The sequence below is a fragment of the Microtus oregoni genome, unplaced genomic scaffold, assembly GCF_018167655.1.
Source record: "Microtus oregoni isolate MIOR12 unplaced genomic scaffold, Mior012 000035F_ref0000213, whole genome shotgun sequence".
Lineage (NCBI taxonomy): Eukaryota > Metazoa > Chordata > Mammalia > Rodentia > Cricetidae > Microtus > Microtus oregoni.
In genome coordinates, this window is record NW_024543094.1 from 23,948,695 (window position 1) to 23,973,157 (window position 24,463).

The 24,463-nt window shown below is 40.8% G+C and overlaps 1 protein-coding gene across 2 annotated transcripts in view; it reads left to right on the top strand.

Annotated features, from left to right (window-relative positions):
* The window catches only part of Slc39a12 (solute carrier family 39 member 12), a 93,526-nt gene that overhangs the window by 21,526 nt on the left and 47,537 nt on the right, over window positions 1-24,463 (top strand). For both annotated transcript variants that reach the window (XM_041630834.1, XM_041630835.1), the window contains exons 6-7: window positions 4,317-4,491; window positions 14,739-14,908. In XM_041630834.1, coding sequence (XP_041486768.1) covers window positions 4,317-4,491; window positions 14,739-14,908 — 345 coding nt within the window. The remainder of the gene's footprint in view (window positions 1-4,316; window positions 4,492-14,738; window positions 14,909-24,463) is intronic.

Consider the following 24,463-nt stretch of genomic DNA (forward strand, 5'->3'; position numbering starts at 1 on the left):
AGCAGTCTAAATTTAAGATGGATTAGTACAAGATTCCTTTGTGTTTTGACTAATGGAAGCATATGTGTATAATAGATTGGTCCTTTCATATAGTTTTCGGGTTTGAACCTAGGCCTAGGTAAATACATCCTTTGAACTACATCCTTAGCCCTATTAAAATATTTAGCTTTTTCCTTGACATATGTGTGCATGCATGCTTGTGTGTTCACATGTGTACCCATGTGTGTAGAGGCCTGAGGGGGTAGTAGAGTCACCCTGATTGATTGCCACTTTATATATTGGCATAGGGTTTTTGATTTGAACCCAGAACTCACCAATTCTGCCAGTCTAGCAAACCAGTTTGATCTTGCAATGCCCTCTGTTCTTGCAGTACACCGAGAGTACAAGCATGTTGCCACAGCTGCTCAGATTTTATGTGTGTTCTGGGGATCCAAACTCTGTTTTTACACTTGACCTGGAATCCACTTAATATGCTGGGCCTTCTCTCCAACCCCAAATTTTTGTTTTGAGTGTCAGAGTGTCACTAATTTCCCCAGTCTGGTCTGAATTCTTTATCTAGTTCTGAAAGGCCTTGCCCTTCCAAGGCTCCTGTCAGTGCCTTCTTAGTAACTGGGATCAAAGGCATTACTGCTCTTTGTGGTGACATGCCATGGTCAGCTCACAACTCTTTTTTAATATTTTGTTGATTTTATTGAGCTATACATTTTTCTTTGTTCCCGTATTTTCCTCTCCTCTCCTTCAACCCTCTCCCATCATCCCCAAGCTCCCAATTTACTCAGGAGATCTTGTCTTTTTCTATTTCCCATGTAGATTAGAACCATGTATATCTCTCTTAGGGTCTTCTTTGTTGTCTAGGTTCTCTGGGATTGTAAATTGTAGGCTGGTTTACTTTGATTTATGTCTAGAAGTCACTTATGAATGAGTACATATAATATTTGTCTGAGTCTGGATTACCTCACTCAATATGATGTTTTCTAGATCCATCCATTTGCCTGAAAATTTTAAGATGTCTTTTTTTCTGCTGTGTAGAACTTCATTGTGTAAATGTACCACATTTTTTTTGGTTGAGGGACATTTTGGTTGTTTCCTGGTTCTGACTATGATAAGCAAAGCTGATATGAACATAGTTGAGCACATGTCCTTGTGGTACAATTGAACATTTTGGGGGCATATACCCAAAAGTGGTATTGCTGGATCTTGAGGAAGGTTATTTCCTAATTTTCTGAGAAATTGCCATACTGATATTCCAAAGAGGCTATACCAGTTTTCATTCCAACCAGCAATGGAGGAGTGTTCCCTTTACCCTACATCGTCTCCAGAAGAAGGTATAATCAGTATTTTTGATGCTGGCCATTCTTAGATGTGTAAAATGGAATCTCAGAGTTATTTTGGTTTGCATTTCTCTGATGGCTGAGGATGTTGACCATTTCCTTAAGTGTCTTTCAGCCATTTTAGATTCCTCTGTTGAGAGTTCTCTGTTTAGGTCTGTACCCCATTTTTTTTTATTGGATTATTTGTTGTTTTGATGACCAAGTTCTTGACTTCTTTGTAGATTTTGGAGATCAGACCTCTGTTTGATGTGGGGTTGGTGAAAATCTTTTCCCATTCTGTAGGCTGCCATCTTGTCTTGTTGACCATGTCCTCTGTTTTACAGAAACTTTTCAGTTTCAGGAGGTCTTATTTATTAATTGTTTCTCTCAATGTCTGTTCTACTGGGGTTATATTTAAGAAGTGGTCTTGTGCCAATGTATCCAAGTGTACTTCCCACTTTCTCTTCTATAAGGTTCAGTGTGGCTGGATTTATGTTGAGGTCTTTGATTCATTTGGACATGGTGACAGAGATAGGGATCTATTTTCATATTTCTACATATTGATATCCAGTTATGCCAGCACCATTTGTTGAATATGTTTTCTTTTTTCCATTTTATATTTTTTGCTTCTTTGTCAAATCAGGTGTTTGTAGGTCTGTGGTCTGATAGTTGTATCTTCAATTTGGTTCTATTGGTCATCCTGTCTGTTTTTATGCCGATACTAGACTGTTTTCAGTACTGTAGCTCTTTAGTAGAGTTTGAAGTCAGGGATTGTGATATTTCCACTTCATTTATTGTACTGGATTGTTTTGGCTATTCTGAGTTTTTTGCTTTTCCATATGAAGTTGAGTACTGTTTTTTCAAGGTCTGTGAGCCCATATCCAGATTCAGGGTACACTGAGAACAGCATTAAGCACATCCTTTCACCAGATTAGATTCTATAGCTGTGTTCTGACATCCAACAAGAATAAACATGTTTTATAAATTGAATGCAAATACTTGTCACAGCAGGCATGGAAACACATCCAAGAACAATCCAGGGAACAGAATGCACTGAGGTAAAATACCCTCTGCCTTTTTTCCTGGAGCCTCTCTCACAGTCCCCCAAGGCATTGCTCACCATGTGTCATCCTTGTGACTGTGTTTTATAGTGCTATCCTAAAAGGTCACTTTGGAGTGAGCACTTACATGGCTATGTGTTTATAGACTAGGAGGACCATACTGGGAAAAGAAATACACACACACACATACTCACACATGCACATACATGCGCACACACGCGCACACACATGCATACATGCACACACACACAAATGCGCGCGCGGGCACACACACACACACACACACACACACACACACACACACAAGAATAAAGAAGAAGATCCTGGTATCCGGGACAGGCATGTGTGTACATCTTAATATTTTGGGATGCAGGGGCAGGCATGAATGTGCTTCTTTGGTTCTGATTTTTCAGTTTAGACTTTGGATTTTTCTTTACACTCTAGGCTTTCCTTTTTGTATGCATAGGTGATATTTTGTCTCATTCTATTGTAGGCTCCTCTTGGTTTTCTTGTTTGTGTGGCTTTTCTTCCATGAAACCAAATATTTCCTGGCCATAGTAAAACTTTATTACCCACAAAGTCACCAGTAAAGATTTTAATATGGGGAGAAAAACACTAAGTGTTTCTTCATAATTTCTTGATTAACATGCTTTTACTGAAAACTTCTTATATCCTACACCATAGAAAAATCAGGCCAGACTTGTAAATCATTGATTTGCTTCCCTAAAAATCCTGTACTTGTTGTAATTAAAGTCCACAAGGGCACTGGTTTGTTATTTGAATAAAAGTTACTCATATCAGAACTATATTCTATCCTCATTAAAAGTTTTAGGGCATGAGAAGATGTACTATTGTGTAACATACCTATCCCACAAATCTGTGGACTCGCGCTCAGATACCCAAAACCCATGTAAAGCCTGTCGGCATGATAACTCACCTGCAGTGTTGGAGAGATGGAGGTGAGGGATTCCCTGGCTATGCTGTCTGCTAGACTAATTAAAATGAGGAGTTCAAGGTCAGAGAGAGATGAGAGACCCTGACTCAGTACTAAAGGAGAGCAATAGAGAAAAATACCTAATGTCAGCCTCAGGCATCCATATGTGCATGCATACAACATGTATACGCTCCCACATACGGACATATGTCCCCACATTTAAACACAAACGCATTCATACACAGCACACACATATATATAGAAGCCCCAACTTTTTAAGTTGTGATTTTTGATGCATACAACCCTAGTTTTTACTTTTAAAGTGGACAGACACCTTATGACAGATTTTAAAGGCATGTTGCTTTGATTTGAGTTTTGTCTAAGCATGCCTATGTAACATCAAAAAAAAATCCATAAAATTGTAGCTAAGCCAGGTAAGGTCAAACGAAAATTAACTGTTATTGCTACTATTTTTTTGTAGAGAATGTTAACAGAGGTAGGTTACCCTACTATTTAATATGCATACTGGCTACTTGGCTATCTGATATTGCATTCCCTTCTAAATTTAAATTTTCATTTCTTTTGAAAAACGAAAGCATGTTTCTGGCTGAGGCTTGTTAAGTTGGATGGTACCAAAGCCAGAGATTTCATTACTACCAGGCTCCTTTCCATCATACAAAGTCACAGGTTTATACATATAAAGCTCCCCCCATTTTTCAGTAGGAGAAAAGAAAACTATGAAAACTTCTGAGGGATCACTGGTTAGAACACCATACAACACTTTGAAAATCAGTCTCTAGTTATCAGAAAGAAAAGATATATGCCAGCAATAATAAATGATTCTCAGAATAAAATAAAGGTACTTCAGATTTTTAAATAAACCTTGGAAGGTAGCAAAGAGTTAACAACGCAAACATGAGCTGTTGGGGTCCTGTGCAGTTTGGGCTCCTTGAGTGGCTGTTGTGCCTGATTGAAGGCTAAGGTTTGTAACTGTGTGTTTTCTTCATACAGGCTTGCTTCTCTGCTAGGCAGCTGGTGGAGATATTTCTACAGAACCGTAGTAGTCCATCGATTTCTAAGGAGGACTTTAAGCAGCTAAGTCCAGGGATTGTCCAGCAACTACTCAGCTGCTCTTGCCAAACACCCAAGGACCAGCAAGAAAAGCCCCCACCCACCACTCTGGAGAGTAAGTCTGGATTCCTCACCAGTGTGCACAGTGCATGTGGTAATAGCAGGAAATGCAGAACACTTACTGTGTAGAAAGAGCTGTCCTAAGCACTATGCATTTCCCAACTTATTTAGTTCTCTATGTAGTGAGGAGGGATGATTGCTTTCTTTCTCATTTTACATATGAAGAAGCACAGATATGCATATGCTAGGCCACAGCTTAGAAATTACACACATGATCACATTGGAAGCCAAACCTGAGCAGTCCTGGAGTCCTTAATTCTGTTTGCTCTGATGTTTTCCAGTGATTTTTTTTTTGTCACCTTTGAGACAAAGTTTTTCTTTATAACCCAGGTGGGATTCCCCCTGCTTTGTTCTCCCAAATGCTTGCTGGAATTATAGATATGTACTAACATGTGAAATTGTTTTCGAGGAATATTTTGTATATAATTCATGTAAATTGTTTCTGTCCTTCATACTTGACTAAATCGTGAAGCAACTTAAAATTCAATGATTCTTAAGGGGCCTGAAGAAAGATGAACCAGTAAAGTTCTTACTAGGGAAGTAAGGGAACCTGACTTGGGTTCCTAGCACCCAAGCAAAAAAGCTGGTGTAGTGGCATGTGTCTGCAGCCTCAGTTCTGGGGAAACAGAGACATGAGTATCCCAGGGGCTTGTAATCTAGGCAGATTGATAAATTCTAGGTTTGGTGAGAAACTGCTTTAAAAAATAATACAGAGCGGTCGAGGAAGACACTGTGTTGATATCAGCCTCCACACTCATGAATGTACACACACACACACACACATACACACACACACACACCTCTATAGTTCCTTCATAGTTGAGAAGTGGCAGGGTAAAAGAGAAAACATATCACTATTGGAATTGGAAATGTATACCTGAGACAATTCCTTTATTCTCAGGAACTGTGTGATCTTAAGCAATTTCTACTTCCACTTCTCGGGATTGGCTCTTTTCAACTCACTGGGAAGTAGGTGATACCTTACAGGGCTTTCAGCAATTCACACATCCTGGAACCTGTGAAACATGAAGGCATATTGGGGTAAATAAAGGTACATGAGCTGGTCTGTGTTGGAGGTGCCCAATTCAGGGAGATGGCCTTCTAGGAATGGTTGGTGGCCTTAGAAGTGCAGGGATCAATAACTACACTCCTGGCTCCCACTGAGTTACTATAGCAATGACTCATTGATTTTTATAGGGAACCTACAGGTTCAGATTGGATAGAGTTAAAAAATGTGTGAAATACCTTGAAACGCTTTATGTTTATGACCTTTCCCCAAAATGGTGACGGAGAATAGTTATGATATAGTGAAAATATAAACCTTCAAACACTTTCATTAATATGATCATACATTTGATATATATAAATATATATGAGTATACATATTTAGAAAATGGCCTCTGTGATAGACTGTAATGCCTACAATTTAAAAATTTAATTATTCAACTACTCATCTGTAAGCTACACTGGATTCTTGAGCAGTAGTAGTTCATTTTGAAGGTTTATTGTGAACAAAAGCATGGTATGTTTAAATACCTAAAACTTCATAGTTACTAGGAGGAAAAACACTTTATGAAGGTGAGAAGCCCAGAAACTCGGCATGTGTACTCACTGATGCTCCTCAAGTGATGGGGACAGTAGTGTGATACTTATGAGCACCTGTGGGCATGTTCATACTCCCACCACCTGGCAGGGTGCCTGGTGTATACAAACCCCTTATAGAAAAGCTGTTTGAACCTAAGATCTATGAAAAATAAGGTGAATGATTTATTCTCTTTTTTTGAACTTCTAGGCTCTTCTAGGGAAATCTTCTTTAAAAATATACCATTCATAGCATAAAGTAAAGAACACATTTTAATAGCTGTCTCTGCAATTTAAAATGTGGCATTATGTAATTAACGAAGGCTTTAAGACTTAGAGCAATGTAAGATGCTGCATTAAAGTGGGAGGGACACAGGGAGACATTAATAAGGAAACAGAGTTCAGTGAGTTTTAACGTATGCCTTTAAGTGCTACCCTCAACCTCATTTCTAGAAAGGACACTTGCTGCTCAGGCAAGGCCAATAATTTAGTGTGTAGTTCAAGTTCTGTCACAAAGGGAAATGCTGAGAGAGAAACTATTGTTAAATTATCAGTCACCAATCAAGATACCATGCTTGGCCTGGTGCTGAGGACAACAGCAACCCTTTCACAACACATCAGAAAGTTTATCATTTTCAAGATATCCCACCTGCAAGAAAGAAAGCAAAATCTAACTCACTGAGGACCTAAACAGACTTTAAAAGCTCCAAAGTTATGGAAATGACCATTTTCCTGGCAGCATCACTTTGTTGCTGCCCACAAGACAAAGAGAAGAACAGGGGGATAGGATGTGAGATCCGTCCAGACTCTAACGTGCCTTATGAGGTTTTCTTGACACTTTAAGGTCTTTTTAAGGTACTATTAGAAACCTTGAGTTGCCCATGTCAAAATTCTAATAATTTTGTGTATTTAGGTGAGAACCATGGCACTTGCGAATAAAGTCCAATTGGAAATGGATGGGCTATGAAAATCTTCAAAGATGTTTTAATAGCATGGGAGTCCTTGTGTTCTTAATAAATTAAAAAGAAATAAAACAGCTGTGTAGGTATATGACCATCCCAGCCATCCTTAAAGTTATTAAAATTAATTGTTGTAAAATATGTACGTCATAAAATTTATCTCCACTCCTTTCTTAAGATACAGAGGAAGGAAGCCAGGCCCCATGAGTTCTCAGCACATGCTGTACTGCTTGGACTGTAATTCCAGCTCCTAATTGCTTTGCTTTGTATAATTCAGCAGTGTTCTGTATATTCACATAACTATGAAACAACTAAGTTTTTGTATTACCAAATCGAGAAAACCGGCTCTTCATAGTCCCCTAGGCCACTATAGAGAGGCTCCACAGTGAAGAGGTAACAGAGGAGGTAAGAAGATTGATAACTGACAATTTCTTTCCTCTTCTTGGTACACTACCAACTCCCTTGATCCTGGTAAAGTGAGAACTAGAAATAAATAAAGCTCCCTCTTAAAACCTCAAGCTTATTGCTGTATGCCCCTTTGCATCATTAAAATGATCTGATGTGAAGTGTGAGCCTCCTAGAAAACCTGAATGTGATGGGAAAAGAACATTACTTTCTTAATAAATTTATATTTGTTCTTTGACAATTTCATGCTTATATGTAGAATGTATTTTGTTTAAAGTTACCTCTAATTCTCCTCTTCTACTAACCTGAATCCCCAACTTTTTTATTTCTTCTTTAAAAAAATAAAAACAACAACAAACAAACAAAAAACAACCAGGGAGTCAAGTTAGTGGTGCCCACAAGCTGATGAGCCATTCAGATGAGCTTGGGAAACCTACCAGCAGATAGATACCCTGATAGAAATGACTACCTCTCCATCCCCTCAGCTAGGAGTGGGGCCTCATGGTCGCCTCCCACAAGATTCTTCTAATATAATAAACTTGAAGAGAATATTTTTTTGAGAATACATTTGAGGGGGTACAGATAGCTAGGCAGGAAGGACCATGCACAGCTCTTAGAGAGGAACCATATTTGGTTCCTCACATTCACATCACATGACTTACAAGTGTCTGTAACAACAGCTCCAGATAATCTAACACCTTTGACCTCTGTAGGCAACTACACAGTGACATGCACAAACATAGATGTAGTCACAGGCTGCTCGTTCATTTCTTGGCCACCCAGACCCAAAATAATAACACAGAAGCTATATAAATTGCAATTCTGCTTGGTCAGCTAACTTAGGCATCTTATTAACTAACTCTAACATCTTAAATGAACCCATTTCTATTATTTTATGTATCGCCGCAAGGCTGTGGCTTACCAGGTATAATTCTGGTGTCTGTCTACTTCGGCAGCTACATGGCAGAGACCACATGGCATCTCCTCAACTGCACCTACTCTCTCTATGTGTATCTGCTGTAGGCCCAAGGCAGATTCTTTATTACCAAAGGTAATAAAACATATTCAATGCATATAGAGGGGAATCCCACATCACTTCCCTTTTTATGTCTAAAAAAAGGTTTTAACTTTAACAGCAAAATTGCATACAATGAAACAGTTATCAAGCAAGAATTATAGTTACAATATTTAGTACATTTACATTTCACAAATTAAGAAAAATATACTATCATCTATCATATCTTGGTGAGTTTTATATTGAATCTATCTTTTATAATTATAACTATCTTTCTTCAACTCCATCAAAGTCTCCAGAAGGATATAATATTACCTAAGTAAACTGGAAGTGCATTGTAAGCAACTTCCGAAATTCTAGAATTGACAGAGACATCTTGCTCCCTGGACAATCACCCAAGTTCTTCTGCAACACAGGGGCATCCATCTTCAGCCTATAGGCCCATAGTATCTGGCAGACTCTTCCATGAAGCAGGAAATTTCAAAGACAGTTCTGCCTATATTGGTAGTTTGTCAATCACTTTCCTCTGTGTCCTGCAGAATGTCTGGCAGACTCTTTCATGAAGCAGGAACCCAGAAGGGCTGTCTCACCTTCATTAGGCAACTTCAGCAATCATTTTTCTGTGGATTCTGCATGTCCAGTTTATATAGCATATCATCCATCAGTCCAGACAAGAGAAGTTTCTTGCCCAAATGGCTAACATACTCCATAAGAAGCCTCTTTCATGTCCATCATCCTCTTGAAGTACATTGGAGCTGTCAGGTGCAGATGTGTCTCATTGTCATGAAAAGTCCTAAGTTCTTAAAACATTTTAGATGCCATATTCTATAAGTCTTTGAAATGTTTGAAGAATATATATCCAACTGAAATATATCTCTGTACATCTAGAAAACCTAACATGACTACAAGCTTGACTATTATAGATAACTATCTGTTAACCTGTATTTTAAATTATACATTAGATTTTTTTAATGAGCTGCACAAACACAATACCTTAAACAAGAGCAGGAATACATGTAACAAAATTGACCTTAAATTTGTATTAAAAGACCAAAATCTATAACAATGCAAAGTATTTATCTCTATATCATATCCCCTTTAACTGAAAACAAACATTTATAAATAATATTTGAGAATTTGGGCATAGTTTTTCCAAACTGCTTCCTGCTTTTTGTGAGGTAAGTATTTTGTGGGGTTCTTGGAGACCATTTGGAAGGTCTTGGTTCATCAAACCACATTAGTCTTGAAGGAGTCCACAGGTTCTCATCCTCTGTGGAAACAAAAGCAGAGTCTCTTTACCAAAGCAGCAAATTCTTATGACTGTCTGTACTCTTTTATGTTTCTTTTCTGTCTCCTTAAAAACTTTGTTTTATTTTTAAAAACTATTTCTTTTCATAGCTGTCCATATTTTTTTCTTTTCTTACCCAAGCCTATGTACGTTATCCAACACTGTGATCCATTCTGAAGTCTTTTTCTTCTGAATCTGTCTTTATTGCATGTGTGCATATCTGTAATTACTTTCTGACCAAGAATGATTTTTTTAAATGCTAAACAGGTCTGGCTTACCTCACTCAGGATAGTGTTTTCTATTTCCATCCATTTGCATGCAAAATTCAAGAAGTCCTTGTTTTTTACTGCTGAGTAGTACTCTAATATGTATATATTCCATACTTTCTTCATCCATTCATCCACTGAAGGGCATCTAGGTTGTGTCCAGGTTCTGGCTATTACAAACAATGCTGCTATGAACATAGTTGAGCATATACTTTTGTTGTATGATAGGGCATCTCTTGGGTATATTCCCAAGAGTGGTATTGCTGGGTCCCAGAAAGAGAAACATGGTATGTACTCACTCATATTTGGTTTCTAGCCATAAAGAAAGGACATTGAGCCTAGAATTAGTGATCCTAGAGAAGCTACATAAGAAGGAGAATCCAAAGAATAACATATAGGCATCCTCCTGAATATTAACCTCCATCACGCGAGGAAAGGAGACAGAGACAGAGACCCACATTGGAGCACCAGACAGAAATCTCAAGGTCCAAATTAGGAGCAGAAGGAGAGAGAGCACGAGCAAGGAACTCAGGACCGCGAGGGTTGCACCCACACACTGAGACAATGGGGATGTTCTATCGAAAACTCACCAAGGCCAGCTGGCCTGGGTCTGAAAAAGCCTAGGACAAAACCGGACTCGCTGAACATAGCGGACAATGAAGACTACTGAGAACTCAAGAACAATGGCAATGGGTTTTTGATCCTACTGCATGTACTGGCTTTGTGGGAGCCTAGGCAGTTTGGATGCTTACCTTAGTAGACCTGGATGGAGGTGGGTGGTCCTTGGACTTCCCACAGGGCAGGGAACCCTGATTGCTCTTTGGGCTGACGAGGGAGGGTGACTTGAATGGGGGAGGGGGAGGGAAATGAGAGGCGGTGGCAGGGAAGAGACAGAAATCTTTAATAAGTAAATAAATAAATAAAAATAAAATGCTAAACAGGCATGGCTATGACCAACTTCATTTTCCTGTCTGCTTGCTCTGCACAGTCCAACATGGCAGAGGCATGTTCATTGCCTCTGAGCCATGAGCACACTGCCACAGCTCCACGGCCACAGCACGTCTATGCCACCATTAAGCAATTTGTAACATGCTGCTCACAAACCCCATTTACGTGCTCAGCCTCCTGAAGGAGCCAGAGCTGTTTGTACAACTAGCACAAATCAGGAAACCCTCTCCTAAGGAAGCCTTCCAGCTTTGCTGCCAATGCTGAGTCAGGAAGTTCTCTTTTAAAGGAGCCACCACACCTCTGCTCAATGTCAGCAAACAGAGCCTATTTGAAAAAAAAAATGTGGCTACCAAGAAGCTGCACTAAACTCTGTGTTTTGTGTATGTGTGTGTGCGTCTAGAATTCCTTTTTAAGCTCTCTCAAGTTTTGTGTGTATATAATCATCACACATTTGGCTCCATTTTGTAGTCAGAGGCTTCTTGTTCATTTTCCATCTGCCCAGACCCAAAAATAATAACACAGAAACTTTATTAATTGCAACACTGCTTGGTTTATTAGCTTAGACTTCTTATTAGCTAACTCTTACTTCTTAAATTAACCAATTTCTATTCTGTGTATTGCCACAAGGCTGTGGCTAAAGTAAAGGATAAAGTTCCAGCATCTGTCTCTTTCAGCAGCTACATGGTGGCTGCTACATGTCATCTCCTCAACTGGTTACTTTCTCTATTTATCTCTTCCAGCCTGGCTATATTCTGCCCTGCTATAGGCCCAAAGCAGATTCTTTATTAACCAATGGTGATAAAACATATTCACAGCACACAGAGGGGAATCCCACATCACAAAGACACTTTGTATCTATGTGCCTCACCTCCCTAAGTGGTGGGGTTTGATAGATCCTCTCCCCAAGGCAGGGGGTTTAATAGGTCTGTATTGGTTATGATGAAAATGAAGTTTATATAGCTCATTTCCAAATGGATAATGTGGTGTACCAAATAGGCAGGGTTACAGGAGCAGAACATAGGTATAACAAGTTAGTCACAATGACCTCCTGAAACAAAAACATGATTTGCAAGATGGTCAAAACAAGATGTAGTGAAACAAAGGTAGGGTTGTAAGATTGTTTTTAACCTTTTGAAACAAAGACATGATTGTCATTCCTGGGTAAGGCCATTTAAAACCATTTGTCGTGAAAGTTACAGGAAGGGCATAGTCCAATCCTTGAGAAATAGAGATTTAGTCATAAACAGGAATGAACCTAGTCATCTTAACTATGAGATGTTTTTTAAGCCTAAGAGGGAGGCAGGCTTGTTTTACAATACCCCACCCCCAAGTGGGAGGAACCACACAGGTGGTGAATAAAACCTGGGACAATGAAACTCAGGGCAGTACAATAGCTATTGGGACTGGTTAAGACCCCTTAGGGACTGACCTCTTGGCTCTTTTTCTTACATATTTAAATGTAGTAGAACTTGGGACCTGAGACCTTTACAATAAGAATGTATTCTATTGGCTGATGAACAGAGTTCAGGGCTAGGGCCTAGAGGAAAGATCTGTGATTAGCACGAGGATAGATTCTACTCTTGATCTTAGCAAAAGGCGGAGAAGCCATACAAGGATAGATTCTCTTGGTGGGGGAGCAGAGTTCACTGAAGGATCAGGCTCTACACAAGGCTCGGAGTGCTGGGGAATTCAGGTGGAGGCTGGCTCCTAATAGAATAGCAGAGAATCACCAAGTAGATTGATCACTTTTCGCTCTGGCATTCCAGGGGACTAGGAGTCATTCACTTGTTGAAGAAAATAGGCCTGTGTGGTTGACAATCTGGTTTCTTCAATACTAAGCTGTACTTCCTACACATATGTGCGCCATTAAAAACAATAACAATAAAATCTTTAAAACTGCAATCAGTTTTAAGCACTATGATAGCTGAAGTATTCCATTTTCTTCTTGATTTTTTTTCAAACACATATATTAATTTTTAAAAAAGAATCTTAGAATCTTACTGTATCAACTACTTTTATAGTTGCTGTGAGAAAATTCCCAAGGGTAGCATTTTAAAGAAGAAAGAGCTTGCTTTGACTCACAGATCCAGGGAGCAGGCTGTCATGGAGGAGTCTGAGGCTCTGATCATATTACAGACGAAGTCAGAAATCAGGGAGCTCAGCTCACAGTCTCCTTTTTAATCAGTCTGGGATTTCATCCCATACGATGGTGCTGTCTACACTTAAGATAGCTCTTTCCACCATGATTCACTTAAGCTAGACAATCACTCAGAGTGTTGTTGTCTTCTCGATGATTCAAGGTTCTGCAGGTGGATAACCAATTCAAACCACCACATTTACTTTGCTGATTATTAAAACAATATTTGGACGCCTAGATACATGAAACAAATTTTAGAGGTTATAAGAATTCTTGTAAGAGTCTAAAATATAGACTGTTAAAATGTATATTATCAATTGTTCATATTGATGGGTCAGTTTTAAGCTATAAAACTATTCATTTTAGTTACTGATAGTACCATTTTTTCCATATGCAATAGCTTTGGGAGCTTTAGGAGAAAGTTCTGCTGAAGGGTGTGCTCAGTTTGTTCATAAACGCTGGTCCACAATGGAGCAACACTTCATGCTCCCTTGTCACAACTTTTTTGTCTCTGAAGTGTGTAAAATGAGATAGGAGCCAGTACTGTATCTCTCTGGGATGTTGCACTGGGCAGCAGGAGACATGCCTTTCTCTGTGGGTGGTGGGAAAACTGGGAATTTGCTTGCTTTGGAGATTTGAAATAAAATATTGGGTAACTCTGCATGAACACCTGCATCTCAGAAGAGGGAATCAGATCCTCTATCAGATCACAACAGATGGTTATGACCAGCATGTAGTTGTTGGCGATTGCACGGCAGCACCTCTGGAAAAGCAGCTGCTAGTGCTCCCAACTGCTGAGCCATCTATAAGATCTCTATGGCTTGAGGCAACAGCAGGATGTCCAAGAGGAGTTTTGGTGAGGGTCTGGTGATGATGGTGTGCCAGAGGCCTTGAACCAGACCAGTAACTCATTGCAATCAGCGGGTGGGGTTGATTGGGCACAAGGGTACACTGTGTGACACCCCGTAGCTCCTGAAGCCATTAGGATGAATGAAGAGATGGTGGAAAGAAAGAGGAGTGAGGTGGGTTTTTTGTTTGTTTTGTTTTTAATTAATTTTGGGGGGATTGTGCTATGGGCAGATACAGAGGGACTGGGAGGTGAGTGGAGTTGGGGTACATGATATAAAGTTCCCAAAGAATCAATAAAGAGTTATGTTAAAATAAAACAAAAAACATGGGGTAGCTTCAAAGCCACAGTGAAAACTTAGTCTTTGTTGTAACGAAATAATCTGTTGACTCTTAAACAACAGAAATGTATCTCTCCCAGTTCTGAGAGGCCCAAGATCAATGTGTTGGTAGATTCTGTTTAGCCGTGGTGGTGATGGGGTCTAATTTCTGGTTCATACAATGGGACCACATCACTGTCTCCCCCTGCTGGAAGTTCGTTATAAAGCACTTTCCTCATTCTCTAGGACAGATTCCTCATGACCTAATGACCTCCCAAAGGCATCTCACTTCATACTGTCACCTTTGGGGGCTGGGCTGAAAAAGGAAAGTAATCCTTTACTCCACATAAAACGTATAAAATCATTGTATGTCCCAGCAAGCTGTTATCGCAGGAGAGCGGACTTGGAATTTCTGCTAGTTGAGGCATGAGTGGACAACAATGCACACTGACAGCCTTTGTCACCTCCTTTGACTAGAATATGGCTACAGCACGGTGGCTGTGACGATCCTCACGTTGGGCTCGATGCTTGGGACAGCGCTGGTCCTTTTTCACAGCTGCGAGAACTACGGCCTTGTTTTACAGCTGTTCGTGGGCTTGGCTGTGGGCACCCTCTCTGGAGATGCCCTGCTCCACCTCATCCCTCAGGTAATCTTCTCCTTTCTGCCGCAGATGGTGCTGTCTGGTTTTTCTTTCCATTCCACAACTTGAGATATTTACGCAAATTTTTGGTGTGAACCTCAGTGAATAAATACAATGACTGGTGTTTTTCTTGGAAAGAACACCTCTTGCCCCGAGTGACTTTGCACCCAGGGAAGAGAAGAGAGAGACAAGCAGATGTCGAGTCCAGTCCATTATCTTTGTTTTCGAAATGAAGGTGGTCAGATTATTGGTTTGGATTAAGAAAGACTCAGGAAGCAACTATCACAGGCAGGACACACAAACGTGCGCACAGTCTACAAGAGCAATGCTGGCTTTCTCAGATCCTTTCTTCCAGCCTCATGCATCAGATCCGTTTTTCTCTGCTCTTGGGTTCTGACACAAAGTTTGCTTCTTCGCAGATTTCTTGCCGGTTGGATTTTTGCTTAGTTTCTGCCAAGGGGAAGCACCAGGGGAAAATCAGGAATGAAGGAAGAGGGGCAGTAGCTTTTCTTTCAGGAATGAAGGAAGAGGGGCAGTAGCTTTTCTTTCAGCTTGGTCCTGACTCTGACTCTCATAGCTGCTTCAGAAGTAGTGGATACACCGTCAGGTTTTATCTGGAGGCTTCCTCCACAGCATCTCCTCTCTTGAGGTTTCAGCAATGTCATTTCGTACCTTTGCCTCGTTAGAGCTATGGTGGAAATGGGATCTTGGATGGCGGGGATCTGGGTCCCTTGTTCCTTGGCCCTGCATGAGTCTCTGCCATAGTGTCATTATTAGCATCATTGTCTTTGTGATTGAGCCCCCAAAATAAACTTCTTTTCTTCACTGTAATAATGGTATTTGGATTTCTTCCTCTTCCTCTTCCTCTTCTTCTTCTTCTTCTTCTCTTCCTCCTCCTCCTCCTCCTTCTCTCTCTGTCTCTCTGTTTCTCTCTCTCTCCCTCTGGTGTGTGTGTGTGTGTGTGTGTGCGCACACGCATGCACCTACGTCACTTACATATATGAGTATGCATACATGTGTTTGGGCATGACTGTGGTTGCTAGATATTACTAATAGTGTCTTCCTCAGCCAGTCCTCACCACACTGTTTGAGGCAGGGTCTCTCACAGAACCTGGAGCTCATCATTTGGTCACACTGGCCTGCTGCTGAGTTTCAGGTATCCCCCTGCCTCAGCTGCCCCAGGCCTGGGATCGCAGATACATGCTGTGACACTCAGTTTTTCATGTGAGTGCTAGAGATCTGAGGTCGGGCCCTTGCTTTTGTGAGATGAATCATTTACTGATAGCCCCTGTAATTCTTTCCTTAAGAACTCAGAAGCAGCAGGAGGCTTCTTTCTTTATGAGAAATGAAAGAACAATGACTTGAGATGGGATCCAGGTGAGGCAGGAGGCACTGCGAAGGAGGTCGGCTGTTTGTTCTTAATAGAAATGGTGATGGCGGACTAATGATCATGCCTCCTGAGAAGTAGGAAATGGTAAAAAAAAAAAAATTCCACAAGCTGCTGGCAATTTCCTCGGGATCACTGCTGTTGCTTAGAGATTCAACAATTATTTGATATTCAAAAAATTGTAAAGTGAGCTTTGGAGAAATTAAACAAGCCCCTATTGGTTTTAATTTCCCTCATAATCTAATTTTCTGGAACTATTTCAAGACTCATGTGTTGGCTCTAGGCAATGGCCACAGCCGTTTTCTAGGTCACTGCAGCAGATATAGAGATGTTTGTTGCCTGGGATCCTGGGAAACAGCAGGAGGTTGCCTGAGTTTCCTCCAAGGAGTAGTGCACAGCTGGGGAGCAAGCCTGGACTTGGGGTGCATAGGAAATCCTGCATATTTGTGCAAAAAAGTTAGCATGTATCTATGACAGTTGAAGGCCACAGTTTTGCCTTGAGGAAAGATATGAGGGCAGAGTTACTGAAAAGTGAATCTAGTGTAAAATGTGATAGAGTTAGAGAAATCTGTGGTCCCTGGATGCGATCTGCATTTTCAACCATCTTTACTCAAGTTAGAAAATACCACTGCTTGATTGACTTTAAAACTGATAAATTTGTTCACTGTGAAGACTTATATTTTCACCTGAGATTGTATTGTTCTTTTATTTACTTGTATGGTATTATAATGCTCCTCACCTTATGAAATGTTGATCATATGAGTATGATAAATACATCAGTGTTATTACCAAACACGTCATTACAAGGAGATCAGCATATTCTGGTTTTTAGTTGTAACTACACATATGTGCTTACACATGTATACATGGTATCCACTGGGGATTGGTTCTAGGACTCCTGTGGATACAAAAGCCCACACACATTCAAGTCCCTTTGTAAAAAATTATATAGAACTTGCATACATCCTATGTATAGCTTGTTACTTTAAATCATTTATATCACTCACAATATGTAAAATAACTGCAATACTATAGTACTCAGAGAATAATTTAGTGAGGAGAAGTTTAGTTATTTTTCCCCTAATATTTTCATTCTATATTTGGTAGATATATATATATATACCAAGACTATATTACATAAACATAAATGATCTATATGGATTTATAATTTCTATTTTCTTTATTTGACTCAGAAATATCCTGCTTCTACAAACCACTGAGCTATTTCACAAACTGATATCTTTTGGGAAAGGAATATACTAGGCGATAGTTACAAGCAGTCATAAAGTCATTCACGGACTGAGCGAATGGGATGAGTGAGTTAACCAAAAGGAAGCTAACAATGCCTTTCAGAAGCTGATAGCATTCTTGGTCACACTGTAAAATAGCGACGTCTTGAAATTTGCAGACAAATGGATGAATCTAGAAAACATCATGTTGAGTGAGGTAACCAAGACCCAGAAAGACAAATATCATCTTTACTCTCTAATAAGTGACTTTTAGATATAAATCAAAGAAAAACCAGCCTACAAATCACAATCCCAGAGAACATAGACAACAAAGAGGACCCTAAAAGAGACATACTTGGATCTAATCTACATAGAGAGTAGAAAATGACAAGATCTCCTGAGTAAATTGGGAGCATGGGGACCATGGAAGAGGGTTGAAGGGAAGGGGAGAAGACAGGAGGAGAAGGGACTGGAGAAAAATATATGGCTCAATAAAAAGAATTAAAAATGCATTATTAATAGTAAAGTATAATGATTAAAAACAGAAATGAACACATTTGAATTGAACAAAGCAAACAGAAGAAAAAGAACTAAAGAGAAGGCACAAGAAACAGAACTGATCATTTGTATACTTGGGAATCCCATAAAAACACTAAACTGGAAGCCATATACGCAAAATAATGTAGGATAAAAAGAGAGAGGCAAATAAAAATAATAAGATAAACTTATATAAGACATGACATTATAAGACAAGGAACCTCAAAATGCCATTGAGTTCATTTTCAATTGGCAATCTATTGCTAGGCATGTAGTCTTAAGAGTAGTTTGCTTCTCCAGTGAGACATCCTTGGAGGAAACTAAATTTTTATTTGCAAGTGGTTATCAATTGGAGAAGGTTCTGGGTTGGGCCATGTGACCACTTCTCCATTCAGCTCTAGGAACCCAAATGGTACAGTCTTGAGCAAACCCTGTGCATCTGCTGCAGTCTCTCTGAGTTCATATGACATTGATCACGATGATTTAGAGGGCTTTGTTTTCTAGGTGTCCTCCATACCTCCTCCTAGCTCTTACACTCCTTCTGCCTCCTCTTCCAGAGGGTTTCCTGACCTTGAGAGGCGAGACTTGATGGAGACATCCAATTTAGAGCTCAGTGTTCTGAGGTCCCTCACTGCATAATGTCTGGCCATGGGTCTCTGCATTTGTTCCCATCTCCTGCAGGTGGGAGCTTCTCTGATGATGGCTGAGTAGGGTTACTGATCTATGATATAGCACAGCGTCAGTAGGAGTCAGTTTATTGCTACTCTTTTTCTTTTCTTTTCTTTTTTTCTTTTAGAACATTAGTATTTGGTTTTACCCAAGGTCAATCCTGGGCTACCTAGTGTCAGGTTCTTTCTCACACAAGCACTGTTGGGTGTGGGTTCTAGCTTATGGAGTGAGTGAGCCTTCTGTCAAATCAGATGGTAGTTGGTTCATCTCACAAGATTTGTGTCACCGCTGTTCTAGCATATCTTCCAGACAGAACATCATTGTAGATCAAAGCATTTGGGGCTGGTTTGATGTTTACATTTCTCTCTTGTGGCATGGAGAGTACTTTCTTGTACCAAAGATGGTAGAATGCGGCGGACTTCTCGACCAGCGAGAAAGAACAACCACCACATGAGGATTCTTCTCAGATCACGCTTTATTGGAGTGCCCTTGGTTGAGAGAGAGCATGAAGCGAAGGGGGGCCGAGAGCGCTAAGGCAGCTGCTTATATATGGAAATGGCACACGGGTCGCCCTGTGATTGGCTGCCACCAACAGCTGACACCAGACTGCATCGGGATAGGCCCAGGGACCCTTATCCACCGCGCATGCGGGAAGCGGGGCACACGCAGCTCTCAAAGGCTTAGTCAAATATGGAGTTGTTTATTTCCAACAAGACAGGATGTCGGCGCCATCTTGTAATGGCGATCCTGTCCGGCTCACTACAATTCCCCCTTTCTTTTATAAAGACAGGCAGCTATTAAGTGGAGGGCGTCAGGTCAGAGTCCAACCATGGTGTCAGATCTAAAGGAGAAGGGACTGGGACAAGGAGAGACCCTTCTCTCAAATGGTGAAGCAATTTACCTCTCCTGGGAACAGAGGGGTGCCTTATGAAATTTAGATCGAGTGGGGACCAGGCCTTTTTTCCCCCTTACCCGTCCTAGGATTTTCAGTATCCTGTCTTAGGTTGGGGGATGTCCTGCCACAAGTCACCCGTCCTTGGAGCTCCTCAAATAAAAGGTATCTAGCAAGATTTAAAGTAAGCAGATTACAGGGCACCCTGTCTTAAGCCATGTGGAGTGCACCCCTCGTGTCTGGGACCATGCCATTTTGAGCCGGTTTCTACAACCTCTGTATGGTGTGCTGTTCAGGTGAGGGCTCCACAATATCTCCCGTCATTGGGCCCCTTCGTCAATCATTAATGGAAAGACTGTGAGGATGAGGAGCTCCTCAAACGAAAGATATAATGGTATAATTTTGGGCACCAATAACTCCATCTCCAGACAAGAAGAAAGGGCATTTTCCAAACCCAGTATCCACCTTTTAGTCTGGCCTTAGGTATCCTCCTTCCTAAATGCCTATTCCACGTAAAATTACGTGTGCTGCCTGCCAAAAATTAGGGCAGTGTAAAAGGGATCAAAATCTAAAATTCTTAGCATATGCATTAAACCCAAACACTTTACAGCGTGTGTCAACCCTTTCCCAACATCTATAAGCAGTTACAAATATCATTAGATTAATTGTAGTAAGAGTACAATGACATACATTGTTGTTATTAAATACCACCAGTTCCAGTCTCTGAGCAACAGTGACAGGAACCTCAATCTTCCCCCTTCTTAAGTGAAGAGGGATTAATATTTTAATTAAAATGAGTTTTGTGTCCCAAAGATTAAAACTGTCAGATGTTTAGTCTGTATCTTAGTTTCAAAGCAAACCAGAATTCAAACTGCAAAAGGAGCTCAGCATTAGTGCTTCAGGGCAGGTGGGATTCCTGAGTGAGGTGAGCTGGATTCAGCTATCTGGAGCACATCCTGGCACTTATCTCAGCCGGGTCTCCCTGGACTCTTGAGGCAGAACGACACCCTGCAGAGCGGTGCAGCAGGTTCTGCTATCAGGCACTCCTCTCCTTGGGGGTAGGAAAGGCAGGACCAAGGACCTCTCTCCAATCGCCTCTGGAACTCCTCTGTGGGGCGTCTGTAGCCTCAACTTCAGATTCAGCTTTTTTCTTTCTGTGAAAAAAGCATAAACATATCCTCGACCCCAAATATATATAGGTCGGGTTTTTTTTCATAATGCATTGCAAAGGCTTTTTCACCTTGCCCTAGCAAAGGTCAGCTTGGTGTTATCACACCAGATCCATTTGCATTAGGATCTGCTTGTAATTTTTTATGAGTTGCTTCTAAGGAGCCTTGTTAGGCTCCACAATTTTTTTTTATTATTAGCCATATATGCAGTTCTTCCATTGGAAGAGCCATTTGTAAAATTTAGCATAAAATCCTTAAAGGGATTTTTTTTTTGCTATAACATTAGCAAAATACAGGTGTGTGAACTGTAGCAATGATCATCTGGGAAAAGATTATTGTTTTTGCCTTTGAATTGAGCAAACATAATTGTCCACGAATCAATCTTAAAATTATCAATGAATCTATTATTTAGTATAAGAAACATTGATCATAGTCAATATTTTGTCAAACCATTTTTCACCCATTTTAAAAATATATGAAGAACTCAGGAAATTAGTTATTAAAAATTAATCCAATAAAAATATTTGTTACAGACCTAAACTGAAAACTCTCAACAGACGAACTTAAAAATGACTGAGACATTTAAAAAATGCTCAAACATAACAACCTTTAGCCCTCAGAGAAATGCAAACCAAAACTCTGAGATTTTACCTTATCCTTGTAAAAATGACCAAGATTAAAAATTACTGCTAACAATTTATGCTTAAGTAAATGTGGTTAAAGAAAAAACTCCATTGTTGGAAGTGTAAACTGACACAGCCATCTTTGGATCATATACAGTATTGAAAAACCTGAACAAACCAGACTCTCCCAGCAGGAAGAGAAGAACCAAAAATCCAGGACTAGACTGTTCAGCGACCCTGCACCAGGAACTAGCTGAAGACAAAACCAGACTGCAATCCTGATAACAATCCCGAGAAACAGGGAGCATCCCCATTGAGATTATCACTGTACTGTTTTAGGAACTAGCCCAAGAGAAAGCCAGACCAGATCTTGAGAATAATCTTGAGAAACAGGGAGTTTCCTCCTGCAGGTACTACTGTTTTAGGAACTAGCTGTTTACGACCCTGGGAGTGGTCCCGAGGTAGGGAGTTGTCCTCCTGCGACCACCATTGGATTTTTGGAATTTATGACTCTCCTGGACCATTGGGCTGTAGCCTCTTTTCTCAAAAATTCTTTCTCTTGGTCATTCGGGGTCGAACTCCTCCCCCGCCAACCAAAGCCGCGAGCGCAACCTCAACAAGGACGGCCTTTGGCAAGCCATGGGGGGGGGCGCACCATCCCGAGACCTGAGTGAGAGTCTCCCCAGCACTGAGGGACCCCCATTATGCCTATATTTTTAAAATTAGGCAAATATCTACCTCAAAACTTAGCAATACCCCTTTTGGGCCTAAATACAAAGTTGTTTAACCACAAGAACATGTGCTCAGCCTTGCTTGGAGGCGTGGCTGAGCAGAGCAGCTAGGCCTGACCTTTCAAGCTGGTGAGCCTTACCAAGGTCCTGCTGCACTTCTATGCCCTGAGGCCCATGCTGGGAGTGGCCTAGCGTTCTAGCCTTGTCAGTCCTCAAGGCAGGTCCCGTGTTTGTAGCTTTGCAGACCCTCAGTGCTGCTTGGCCTTGGAGCCGCAGCTGTTCACATTCTACAAAATCCGGAGGCCTTGGTAACTTGAACCACAAGAATATAATTCCCTTCCTTAGCATATTTTGTTCAGTGGCAAAATCCAGATCTCTACCAAGCCTATCACAGGATGACACATTAAGATTGCCAGAGGCGGCAAACCAAGGTGCAACTATGTCACCTTCAGCCAAAAACCTCTCCAAAGCACTCCATAACAGCTCGTTAAGAGCTAGAAAAATCAGGTGTGTTGTTGAAGCGCCCATTCTAAAATCCCATTCTTAAACCGTCCACTTTGGTCGTGGCCCTCATTTTAAACCATCTGCTTTGGTCGCGGCCCTATTACCTCCACTCTCCCTTCTTCTACCAGCGAGAGCAGAAAACCTGCTTTTTGTTGCGGATCCCCAATCTTTACCTTGAGGATTATTTGGTGCACCCGCTGACTGTAATCAGCATACTTGGAAAGACTTACCGACGTCACCACTCCTCGTGTTGAGTTCTGAATCCTCTTCAGCCCCTTGCCTGGCGACGGAAGTTCCCGGGGTTTTGGCACCAGCTGCGGCGGACTTCTCGACCAGCAGAAAGAACAACCACCACATGAGGATTCTTCTCAGATCACGCTTTATTGGAGTGCCCTTGGTTGAGAGAGAGCATGAAGCGAAGGGGGGCCGAGAGCGCTAAGGCAGCTGCTTATATATGGAAATGGCACACGGGTCACCCTGTGATTGGCTGCCACCAACAGCTGACACCAGACTGCATCGGGATAGGCCCAGGGACCCTTATCCACCGCGCATGCAGGAAGCGGGGAACACACAGCTCTCAAAGGCTTAGCCAAATATGGAGTTGTTTATTTCCAACAAGACAGGATGTCGGCGCCATCTTGTAATGGCGATCCTGTCCGGCTCACTACAGTAGAACATAGAGATGAAGACTCTACAGAGGCACCATCTTGATTTTTCCATGTTCAATGAGTTATATAGGCATTGTCTTCAGCAATGGGGACTTGATGTTTCTTTGTGGAGAGCAACCTACAGTCTAGGTAACATCCTGGGTTGTTTGAGGATTCCCATGGGACATCTTTAGCCAACAACTCAATTAGATGTAACCCAATTCCAGCACTGGAAGCTTCATTTGGTGACAGAAGATGGCCAGTTGGGACTATATCTCTCCCATTATTTGACAGATTCATTTAGATCACCTTCATATATGTATATGTTTTAGGAAGCTTCTTGTGTATTAGGTTTCAATACTACCCTCAAATGGCTCTTACTATTAGCTGTATCTTCACATATTTCCTCCTTTATTCCCTCTTAACCCCTCTCCACTTGATCCACCCATTCCAATCCCCTACATCCATCCATAACTATCTATTTTATTTCCCTTTCCTAGCCAGATCTATCTGCCTACCTTACCTCAGCCAGTCCCTTACTCTATGGTTCCTAACTCTGTGGTTCTACAGATTATAGCTTGGTTATCTTGAGTTAATAGCTAATATCTACATATTGTGAATACAAACCATATTTGTCTTTCTGGATCTAAATTACCTCACTTAGGATGATTTTTTTTTATAGTTCCTTCTACTTACCAGTCAATTTTATGTTTTATTTTTAATGGCTGAATGATGGTCCATTGTGTAAATGATGAACCATACCACATTTTCTTTATCCATTCTTCTGTTGAGGGACACATAGGTTGTTTCTACTTTCTGGCTATTATGAATAGACCATCAGTGATCATGGCTGAACAAGTATTTCTGTAATAGGATGAAGCATCCTTTGGGTATATGCCTGAGAGTGGTTGTGTTAGTCAGGGTTCTCAAGGGTAATAGCACTTACAGAATAAATCTCTCTATATAGAAAGAAGATTTAGTGGAACGACTTACAGGCTGCAATCCAACAGTGGCTGGCTGCAATCAGAAAGGTTAAGAATTCAGTAGTTTTTCCATCCAAAAGGCTGGATGTCTCAGCTAGTTTTAAGTATACACTGGAATTACAAAGAAGTAGGCTCTAATGCCAGTAAAGAAATGGAATCACTAGCAAGATGAGGGCAAGAAGGCAAAGAA